Source organism: Aptenodytes forsteri, unplaced genomic scaffold (genome assembly GCF_000699145.1).
Source record: "Aptenodytes forsteri isolate BGI_AS27 unplaced genomic scaffold, ASM69914v1 Scaffold53, whole genome shotgun sequence".
NCBI classification, from domain to species: Eukaryota; Metazoa; Chordata; class Aves; order Sphenisciformes; family Spheniscidae; genus Aptenodytes; species Aptenodytes forsteri.
Genome location: NW_008795909.1, coordinates 5,725,837 through 5,737,476, shown reverse-complemented (window position 1 = coordinate 5,737,476; position 11,640 = coordinate 5,725,837). Strand labels below are relative to the sequence as shown.

At 44.6% G+C, this 11,640-nt stretch overlaps 1 protein-coding gene across 1 annotated transcript in view; it reads right to left on the bottom strand.

Annotated features, from left to right (window-relative positions):
* The window catches only part of ADAMTS9 (ADAM metallopeptidase with thrombospondin type 1 motif 9), an 86,864-nt gene that overhangs the window by 17,541 nt on the left and 57,683 nt on the right, over nt 1–11,640 (bottom strand). Inside the window, exon 28 of the mRNA XM_009284512.2 lies at nt 5,335–5,502. Coding sequence (XP_009282787.1) covers nt 5,335–5,502 — 168 coding nt within the window. The remainder of the gene's footprint in view (nt 1–5,334; nt 5,503–11,640) is intronic.

The following is an 11,640-nucleotide window of genomic DNA, read 5'->3' as shown; positions in this document are numbered from 1 at the left end:
CTCTAACGCCAGCGTTTAAACTTCCAGGTGAGGTTCTTCATTGCACGAGGGAAAAATTTTGCAAGGGCAGAGCAGACAGGCTGAAATCCCTGCTCTGCTGAACCCAGTGGGAATTTTTGCCATTGCCTTCAGCGGGGTCAGGATTTTCCAGACAGGATTTATATTACAAAAACCTCTGGAGATAGCAGCACTGCTAAACCATTGCAACACGCCAGAGGCGGCAAGGCTCTGTGTATTACTTATCAGGCACTCGGCTCAAAAAAGTAATAGTTCAAAATATATCAAATGCCACAAGTGTCACTGGAGTAGACTTTAATGAAAAGCAAACTTGAATTATATAGAAGAAAGTCTGGAGCGATAGAGAGGTAAAGGTATGATACAGCTGGGATTTCTTTCAGCATGCATTGAAACACGCACATGCACACAAGCCGGGGCATACTGTTTGTGAAAATAAATGTCTTTTTTTAAATTAACTGCATTTCACATTTCCTTCATTACACTGTGGGCACATTTCTCCCCACTCCTAGGCACAGCAAGAAAAGCCTGAATTTCTCTGTTTCTCAGACATCTTCAACTTATTATCTACACTACAATGCTTTTAACAGCTTGTTTTTTCTTTCATGCAACATTTCTTACTGTTGTGACTGCACACTGTAATATGTTTAGCAGTACTTAACTTCTCACTGGCATGGATTCTTCCTGGCTAGATCTTAAAGTATATGACATAGATTTGGAATATAAAGAATTGCGTTTATAGAAGAAAGCATGTAAAAATCAAAGGATGCATTTAAAACACAGCTATTATGATTAACCATTTGCTGAATTAACAATTAATATAAGCAACCTTATTAATACCTCAGGAACTAAGAAAACAAGTTTACAGCCTGTTATTGCAATACCCATAAAAGCGAGCCTTCTTAAGGCAGGGAATTAAGCGGCGCCTAACGGGAAGGCAATTCTCTCTTCTACAGAGTATTCCTCCGTAATGCTCCATTTGCTTTACTATCCGAACATCCCACAAAGCCAAAAGCACCAAAGAAAAGCTGACTGTGAATATTTGGCTGGCTCCAGATATTTGTAAGAGGGTGGGAGGTTTTTTGTGTAACTTTTGAAAGTAGCAGTGAGATTTCTGTCACTGGTGATGCGAATGCTTCCCATATGCTGCACCACCTCCCTGTGATTAACAGCGCTGTTTGTCCTACGCATTCCATAGGGGACAGTTAAACTGAATAATGGCCACAAACCTGGAGAAACATATACACCAGGATGCATACCATGCTCTAAAACGCCTTTTGGTTTGCATTTATCACCCACCTAAAAAGCACATGCCCGGGTACGTTACAATAAGGGAGAGCAAGTCAGGCCATGGCTCTTTCACGGGGGGCTGTGCTGCATGTGACACCCAGGCAGAGTGGGTTTGGGGAGGAGGCGGCTGGTCCCTGGCCGTGCCAGGCAAAGCAGGGCACCAGACAAAGCCGTAGACTCATTTCACTGGGCACTTGGGGTGAATCTTTGCCCCCGCGTAAGCCCACTAGGATAAATGCTGCACCCCGACCGAATCGGTGGGAGGACTCACAGTGGGGGAGCGAGTCCCCCAGGACTCCAGGCCAGGCACCCCGACCGAATCGGTGGGAGGACTCACGGTGGGGGAGCGAGCCCCCCAGGACTCCAGGCCAGGGCTGCCATGTCCCATATCATCCCTTGGAAGAGATTTGAACTCCCCTTCTGCAAGTAAGTAAGCAAGCAAGCAAAGAGCCTTTCCTTGGGCTAACTGCAAGGAGGATAAATGCTGCACGAATCGCGAATCGGTGGGAGGACTCACGGTGGGGGAGCGAGCCCCCCCAGGCCAGGGCTGCCATGTCCCATATCATCCCTTGGAAGAGATTTGAACTCCCCTTCTGAGTAAGCAAGAGCAAGCAAAGAGCTTTTCCTTGGGCTAGTTGCAAGAGTGTAAGTAGGGGAGGCTTTTCCTAGCTGAACAGGCTTCCTAAGAGCACTTGGTGGGCCAGACACCCAGGGCAGCCACAATGCCATCCAGCCACAGCACGGGAGAAAGAAATTCCGGCACGGCCCCAGCTCGAGAAGATGAAACTGCAGGTGAGCCCAGCCCTGGGGCCACAGGAGGGCTGCTGTGGGGCTGACCTGGCCACACGAGGGTATTGCTGCTGCCCGAGCACGAGCAAGGAGCCCTGCTGAGGAGGGGACAATGGCTGCACCCGGCTTGGGCGAAAATTGGTGAGTTGGGGCCACGGGAGTTTTCTCAGCAGATGGAGGCATCTCCTTCTGTGGGGTGCTTCCTCCTGCTGCCTGTGCTGCAGCATTAGTATTGCTGTGGCTCTGGCTGGATTTATGGCTGGCTTCAAAATAACACCATTATGCTCTACTACAGAGGCAAGAAAAGGTAGGTTTTAACACCATTTTCATCCTGGCTGTTTTAATCCAGAATACCGGTCAGCCAACCTGTGTCTACCTTGGGGAAATACAGCCGGCTGACGCTGCCAGAAGATATTCAGTCTGGGGGCAGCGAACTTGTGCTGTACTTATATATTCCCCTATGGGATGCCACGGGGATGCCACCACCAGGCAGCCTGTTTGTCCTTTCTATGGAGTCTATACATTTTCCCAGGAGTGCTCCTTTCTCCACTGAGAAAGTCAATCACCAAACTGCCCAGCGCCAGCTCGGCTATGGAGAAGCTCTACTTGATGCTCTACCTGTGTTTTCAGACGGGGCTGGATTTCAGCCTGTAGCTGAAATGTGTAAATACCAGACAGCAGAATAAATATTGGTATTTTTGCTAAGTGAAAGGTAAATGTCCGTAATTGATACTACTTAGGAGATGCAAACACATTAAATCTGACATTTCAGTGCAGACACAAGCACATTTAAAACTTGGAGAAAAACCCTTTTTTCTTCCCTTCTGATTATTACAGATATATTAAAAACGCCTGGCTGCAGGAAAGTGGATTCATAACAATCTAGAAAAGAATTACACAGCCTCTGAATACAAAACATCCAGAGAGAAAAAAACTTGGAAGCGGAGCACTTAGCTCAGCTGGCTGGGATTCATTTTTAAACCATTCCTGTATTTTTTAATCCTGACTTTTTGAATCATTCCTTTTCCCAAAAGGAAAAGAAAAAAACCCTAAAGGCACGTGCAACAGGTCCTGTGCATATATGGCAACAAGGAGGATGCACTTTTACAGGAAAACCTTGCTTTATTTCTCAGGCAGACTTTTGTTGGTTTACTCAGGACAAAAGGCACCCAGCTCACAGCAGCTCAGCTTCGGGATTATCTTTCAGAGGCAATTAGGCCTTCGGAAAGCTTTTTTGGTAGTATCTAAGTGCAAACTGATCATGGCTCCCTATTTTCGACAGTGCCACCGGTGATGGGGAAGGTGACACAGGAGTTTCCGCGCCCATTTAGATCCTGACCTACCGGGTATTCAGAGTGCCAAACCCCTGCCTGTTCCATAATCTTAATGAGAAGTTCAGCACCTAAATCCACCTCGGCTCTGAGGCATTAAATCTTTTGCAAAGCCATGCAAGCCCTGCGCACCTCTGGCAGGGTCAGCCATGGCGGTGCTCCAAATTTCTGACAGCCCCGCTTTTCATCTGTCGCAGGCAAAGAAATGCTGCCAGCACGAGTAAGGATCAGGACGCAAGGAAGCCATGTCTGAGCATTTCATGTGGCTTTAAAAAGCCCAGTTCGACACCGCAGAATGGGTGTTTCTACCCCTTTATTTTTTCCCCAGGCAAGATGCCGGCTGGCTGAGCACATACAGCATCAGGGACCTGGGCTGAGGAGTTACCCCGCATGCTGGAAATGCACTGCCTATTCTTAGTCTTATCATTAGCATACAAATATTCCTTAATTGCCTAGTCACAAGAGATTACCTCAGGCCATAAATCACCTCATCCTCCTATTAGCTTGGGCTTCTTTCTCCACTTGCATAAAATTAACTCCGTTCATGCGGTGGAATGTTGGGAATTTTAAAACACTTTTATCAATTAACATTAGCGTATTTTAATGCAATCTACAGACCATTACATTATTATGTTTACAATTACTAGCTGTAAAAAATTGCTTTCAGGAGCAGTCACTTTAAATAAGGTGCAAATCGGATATGACAAGACTATCTAATGGCCTCGCATTTCTTTTCAGTCTAGCTTCCTGTATAAAATCGAGGTTTAAGTCCTGCAGGTAATAAAGGTAATAATATTGACTTAATTTTCAGTAGTGTGCATTTCACAGGGCTACGCAGGGCTACCTGGGTGCTCCCAGCCATACCTTGGGTAAAGGACCCAGACCTCAGTAACTGAACCTCCACCGTGAATGCACACTTGGCTCTTTACACACGTAATGGCAAATACTGCTATCCTATAAATGCAAAGGTAAGCACGGAAAACAAATACAAGTCTGAAAACAATCATAGAACATCAATGGGTTTATTGTCTTTTTTAATAGCCGACATTAAAAAAGAGTATGCTGTCCTAGTCCTAACGTTTGCAGGGGTGCCTGTAGCGATGTTAATGGTTTATCTTTCAGGGAACTCGCATACAGTGAGAATTGGTGTTTTGTACCTTTATTTGGAAGACCGACCGCAAGAGAACATGATGTTTTACAAGTAACAGTTCATTTAGTCTGGGATTTTCAATAATTCTGCTGATTAGTACACTAATGAGGTAGAGGGAAAAGCGAGGTTCAGAGATGAAAATGTGATGCAGCAGATTCAAGGTGATGACAAAGACATTATTTTCAGGAAAACAAGGACTCAAGCTATGCTTTCAGTAAACAAGATGCTTAATAACTCCAAGCACTTTCACATTTCCAGCAGCCTCTGCTCTGTGCATCAGTGTCTGACTTTTTAATGAAGCAAAATTAACTGATGAGCTTGTTAAGAAACAAAAGGTAGTGAAAAGCATTTTTAATCAACAGCTCGGATTGTTCTTTAGGCTTTCCCAGGAAGCTGATAATAAAATTAATTTCAGATTTCTCAAAACTAAGGAAGATTTTGCTTGGGATGCGACATAGTTAAAGAATAACAATATTAAAATCATGAATAAATAGTAGATTCTCCTTACTATTATATACTAAGGAGTTTGCTTTCAGTTAGATAACTACAAGCAAGTTGCCATGTTTTCAGCTGGTACAAATCAGTGCTGCTCCACTGCTACCCATGACGCTACACTGTTTTATGCCACCCGAGGGTCTGGCCTAAAACTTCTACCCTTGAAAAATTCAAAAGGACAGAAGTGCTGGAAAAAACAGCTTCTAACCAATTGGATGGAGGAAGAATATCAAAGGGTGCAAAAGGGTATACAACGCATCTCACCTGTCCCCAATCTCCTGCTTTCCACTTCGGACATCTGCCCCCTCTGCATTTCTTTTGCACATTGGGCTTAGCAAGGTGCTTGCAATAATCTTCTTCTACATGCCTCCCTTCCTTTGACAAACAGTACACATTGCGGTGCTTTTGGCCCCTTCCACAGGAGACAGAACACTGTAAATATAAAGTAACAACAGATCAGCTTTCATGCAGGGCCATCCTCACGGTTATACACAGGCCATGGCTACCCAGGGCATTTTCTTTTAGCTGGACCAAAAAGCACATCCCCAGGTCCCCGGCAGCCTACGCAAAGCTTAAGGGGGATACGGAAGGGCAGAATTTAACCACTGAAATGCTCCCATTTGCACTTAATATTGCATGATATTCTTGGTCAAAGCCCCCCCAAATGCCAATATCAAAATAGAGAAAGCAGCTGACATTCAGCAGGGATAACAGGCTGGATTCCTGGCATTGCTCCAGCCCTTTCAAAGGAGCAGAGTCATCTTACAGGGATCAAGGCAGGAGCCCTCGGTATCTACTTATAAGAACTTGAAAGGAACCATTTCCATTTACCTTGGTACAAAGGGAGGTCAATTGTTGGTAAATCAGGAGAGTAAAGCGCGATATACACCTTCACAGAGGGAAATAACTGCACAAAGGACAAGGCAGAAGAGAAAAATGCAGTCTTTCCATGTCCTTGGTATTAGAGCTCATGTTTGTTTTACCAGTGTAGACTGATTTACCTTTTTTTTTTTTTAACTAAACAGACTGAAACCAGGACATGCTCATCCTTAAGATTTATGCATTTTGAAAACAACTCAGAAGGTGGCAAGAAGGCAGAGCCTGAAGAATCAAAGCAAAAAGCAAATCAGCAGGTACGCTAGCTGTAAGCTTTGTAGTGAAGCAACTAATTTCAACCTCCCTCTGCAGGTTCACTGAACTTTTTCAAATGTGACCACTTCTGGCATGCAAACCCCAAGCAACTTCACTTTGATTTCAGATTAGTCTCCTCCAAAAGATTTAGGAATCAAAGGGGTCTGGAATCACGACAAGAATTTAATATGACAGTTTCGTGTAGAACAAGCCTCTTACTCAGCATGATGCACCAGAGACTCAGCTTCAATTTCTTCATTACATGTTATGCAATTCATTACATGCTATGTCACAAGCATCCTGGTTTAATCCTTGAGCACAAACACACTGTTTCAACCATCTCTCAATATAAAATGTTCTGCTTTCTTTTCAGAGATGAGGCTTCTTCCTTCGTTTTGGAGCCACTCCATCAGTAGATTTCCTAAGAAATAAATTACAGCCCAAGCTCTTCCCAGCCTATGAATACATTTGAAACCTAAAAAACTACAATTTATATATGTAGCACCTCTGGAAGATCCGTTAGAATAGAAATTGGCACATGCATTGACAACTGTGATTATTTTAAATTACAGCACTATTTCCAACTCGTTCAGCCCCTATTGTGTTAAGAGGTACACAAAGAACGAGCGAGAGAGGAGTAACTTGCTCCAAAATGGAAAAGTTCAGACCAACGTGGAGAGAAATGGATGTAACTCATAAGATCAGACGTTGCTGCTTAAAAACTTGCATAAGCAATGTTCTGAAAAAGGCTGTTTCCCTGCTGCAAGACCGTTACAGATCGACAAAAGGTAGCTGACGTCCCTTGCCATCAGTAGGGTTTAAGGGCCATTAATGATGATCCTCTGCGAGAGGCGGGAAGCCAGGTGAGCCTGTGGCAGGGATGGCCGCCCCTGAGTTTTCCCGAGCCCAGCTCCAATCAGGTGAGCCTGTGGCAGGGATGGCCGCCCCTGAGTTTTCCCGAGCCCAACTCCAATTTCAAGACAGCCAAAACCCCCAAAGAGCAACATTCAACCTTGCACTGAGAAACAGAGGAAATGCTGTCCCTTGTTCTAAAATAAGACTTTCATGAGTTACCCAGATTCATAAACTTCAATTTTTTTCTTTAGTATCAACAGAAAAAAGACTGAGTTAATGTTATCCTATTTTTATAAGCCTTCAAATTTCATCAGAAATTGATTTTTTCATTCTTTCTACATCTCTCCCCAGGCAATGAACGTCAGCAGCAAGAAGGAAATGTCAAATCCTACCGAACCCAGTTATAAATTTCTAATACTTTCATCCATTTACTATCTTTGGACTAAATGCCAGCACTAATACTTCGGCAAAAATTCGAGTGCTCCTCAGTAAGCGCTCTCCATGCAGGTTGATGCCACTTTACTGTGACAGCCAAAGCTTAGAGAGTAAATTCACACACTTGAACAGGACTCTCTCTTGCCCCACATCCCGAGCCGGTACAGCCAAGTGCATCTTTCTCTAATTTAAAAAATCCATTGGATCTGCTACTTATTCTAAAGGAAGAATAACCACATTGTGCAACAACGCCAGGACGTTTCTGGGGACCTGAAGTTGGTTGATAAATATTTGATGTCACAAATAATACGGTGCTAGTCATTTCCAGAATTGTTATCCCCCTTCTACAAATGGCTTAACTTTGGTGTGGAGCCCGATTCTGCCATTTATCTTGCTATCCCACTATCAAACAACAAGACTGCATGCATACCTTGGTGCAGGGAGAGGTTGAGGCTTAATTTGCCTAACTTTGGTATCACTTAAATGTAATTCCCAAGACGCTGGAATTAATAATTTCTGTCTGTCTTTAATACAAATCAAAGTTAGGCAGCTGTGCATTTTTATATCTAAACCACTCATTTGCTTTCATGCACATGTGAGTTATGATCTCATTTGCACTGACAGAAAAGAGAGGTTGAATAAGCTAATGTAACCAAGTATCGGAGACTGAAAATTTCTTTGCAAAGAGTCTACTTCATAACTGCCTTCTAATTAATCTCAGGTATTTCCAACTTTTATTTGGCACGTAGGTTTTAAGCATATGTGAGCCACATGCAGAAAATAACTTAATAGTGGGCTTCATCTCAACGCCACGTGACTTAGGGAAGCAATACACCTAGCTACTGCCATCAGCCTCATCATTTATTGCGGACCCTGGGGAAACTTTGCATTTCATTAGCAGAACTCTTCATCGCTGCAAACGCTGCCGCCCGCTTATGGTATCTATCAATAACAGTGCCATAGTGAGGTAAGCTTTCACCTTGCCTTCCTTAAAACATTTGAAAAGCACAGATAAAACCACTCCTTTCATATTCCTCTTTCTTTTTCTTGATTTCTTTCCTATCCCCCCACCTCCTGTAGAAAATACCTCAGAGTACTGGGGATGGACGGGTGGCTGTCTGTGGAATAGCAGCCTCATCCAAGGCACTTTGAAGTCAACAGAAAGACTTCTACTGGTTTTAATCACCTCTGAATCCAGCCCTGAAGGTGTAGCCAAGGTACTGTATTGACTTTTTTCACTCACCAGCTTCCTAGAGTCAAGAATCACATGCACTTGGGCATGCCCATGGTCTGCCTGCCTCTGCCTCCCCTCAAGGGCTTGAACACGTGTCTCTGAAATGTTGTTTCCAGCCTCTGGTAGAGGTACGGCAACAAATAGCACCCCTGGGTGAACCTGGGAGGATAGCCAGGCATGCAGGATGGTGTGAAAACAACACATTGTGTTGTTTCTTAAAAAAACCAAGATGAGTATGGCACATAAAATAGTAGAGAAGTACTATTTCAAAAATCAGCTATAGCCCTTACGCTAAAGACTGTAGTAAACCTTCCTCTTGTTATTATCTTTATTATCTCCTAAAACTACCACAAGTCACACCTGGTGCTTTACATAGAGAATAAGAACAAAAGGACTTTCCTAATAGCATTAGGATCAAAGCATATGAGCACAGATTTAAGGGATTGCGTGATTAGTTTTGTTAACATGCCAAGAACTGGGGATTGGCATGCTGCTGATTTTTTCAAATAAATATACTGCCTAGTTTAAATAAATGCAAGAAAAAAGTTTAAATAAATATGACAAAAATATTTCCATATCAACTGTTTCCAGAAAAGTCAGAACACGATGCTAAATCTCCCCTGCAATGCATCGCTCTGCTCCAGCGCAGCGGCAAGCTGGTGTTTTTGTTTCCACAGAAATTTGTTTTCTGTTTCAGAGTTCAGGAATGACGAAGATCATTCTGTTTTACCAAGTATGTGCAAATTGCTTTAAACTAACCCTTGCTGCATTTCCTACTCCGACATTCTGGAAGGTGAGGATACATCTTGTTCATTAAGACCTCTCTAACATCGGAAGGTTGCTACTTGATTCACCGGGCTGGTAGTAGGTAAAAACCAGAATACGTACCCCAAAGGCTCTTAAAAATTTGTACAAAATTTCTGTCTGGTTGGGCCCAGGTTCTGACCCTCCTGCAGGAGACCGTGACCTGCTCTTCTGCACCGGGAGCTTGTGTCACGGCCGTGCCACTGCCAGGCTGAAGGCTGGGAGCGAGGTTGGTCTGGCACCTAAAGGACTCAACAACCCTGGGCACAAATAAGCAAATCTTGTTGAAAAGAAAGAGGCAGCGCAGAGCAGTCAAGAGCTATGGAGCGGCTCCGCTTCTTGTTAACTTTCTGCGCTGAACAGGCAGCTCAACGCGGGGCAGGAAAACAAACCACCAGCAAGAATCTGGGGACATTCTCCCCCAAAAGTGAAAAGTTTCAGAAAATGCTGTCAGACCACTTTTCCAGGCCCCCATGCATCAGCCGACGATTTGGGAGGTATTTGAGATAATGAATGCAAGCTGTGGTGATGACCAAATGAATTCCTAAAGATAGGTATGCTCTGATAGCTCACCAAGGGCAAGGCTGGGAAAAATTAGACTAAAACCGGCTTTGTCAGATTCTGCCAGGAACAACTTTTTGGAGGAAATTAAAATCAATCCTTGTAGGTTTAGATTTCCACACATTAAGGATTATATGGAAAGTAAGTGTTCGTAAGTAAGCCCTCATTCCTCCTTTCCAACAGTCTGAGCCGAAACATGTGCTGGATGAAATAAAGCAGAAAAATGACAGAGCCCTACAACGCTTTACACCCCCTTTCTGTGAGGGGCTGCGCTCCTGGATGTCAGCAAACTTCTCCAGCTGCACGCAGAGCCCAACCACACACCCTCACAGTTACATTTCAGCATCCTACTAGTACACATCAGCTCTTACTGTAACTTACACTGCTGCTATCAGATGCTGAAATCACAGCCATATGACATCTGTACCTCTGCAGTCTCTCGAACGCAAACGACGTCAGAAGACACACCACCAAGGAAAGCCTGGATCCTTCCTCGCCAGCTGAATCTTTACTAGAAGTCTTAAAATGCCTGAGCCTTTGTGTGTTATCCAGCAACAGAGGCTCTGTGGCATCCTAACTAACTTAATTAGCTTCACAACAGCAAGGTATTTTAGCAGGTAACTCCCTTGGATTCAGTGAGACAAGCAACAGGCTTAAAACAAGGGTGCAGCTCCACGCTATGGTTTCTCCAGTGGCTGTAGCACTTCAGGAGACGTTTAGGAAATATTTGTTCCCAGCTGCTTTGACACCTTGTTCCTTCTACCTTTAGCGTGGTCTTACACCCGCCTGCATCGGCACAGTGAGAAGACCATGCCTGCAGGGTGGGAACGTGGCGCACAGGGCTGGATTCACCCAGCCGGGCTTTCCCTTCCTGCAAAACTGTAAGAGGGAGCCATACGTTAACGCACACAGCTGCCGAGAGCACACGAGGCCAGAAAATACATCTGATTCTTGCACATTTAAAAGGGAAGAGCGGTCTCCACATTCGAGGGAGGGCAACTGGACCAGAGACCCGAGCAAAACAAACCAAAGTATTGCACTGCAGTTTGGAAGAGACTTTAGAAGTACTTAATCCGTGCTGACTTCCCAGAGACATGGGAGGATTGAAAAAAAGACATGAACATTAGGGATTTAGGAGTGTATGGTCCAAGTATGTCTGTAAGCATTGTCCAGAACCGCTGCGGAAGTCCCAAGGAGCCCTCCTGGAGCTGGAGAGCAGCCCTTGGCAGGCACAAGAGCAGGCTTTGCCCCAGTGTCCCCAAGGAGCGCTCCTCGCCCCGGGCACGGGCGAGAGGGAACACCCATGCTGGCTCACAGGGCAGTGCACGCGGGGTCTCCATCCTCCGGCTGCTCTGCTCTCAGCTTTGCGGCAGAGGCATAGAGTTTCCCAAGTGATTGTTTGCAAAAGGGAGAAATAAAACAATCCACTAAACCTTCACCTTCCTGCTGTTGAACCAAGCCACAGAGACTGGCCAGGGACTCGGGATGATGTCTCACAACAGGTTAAAAAAAAAAAAAAAGGGGGGAAAAAAAAAGGGGGGGGGGTTTTC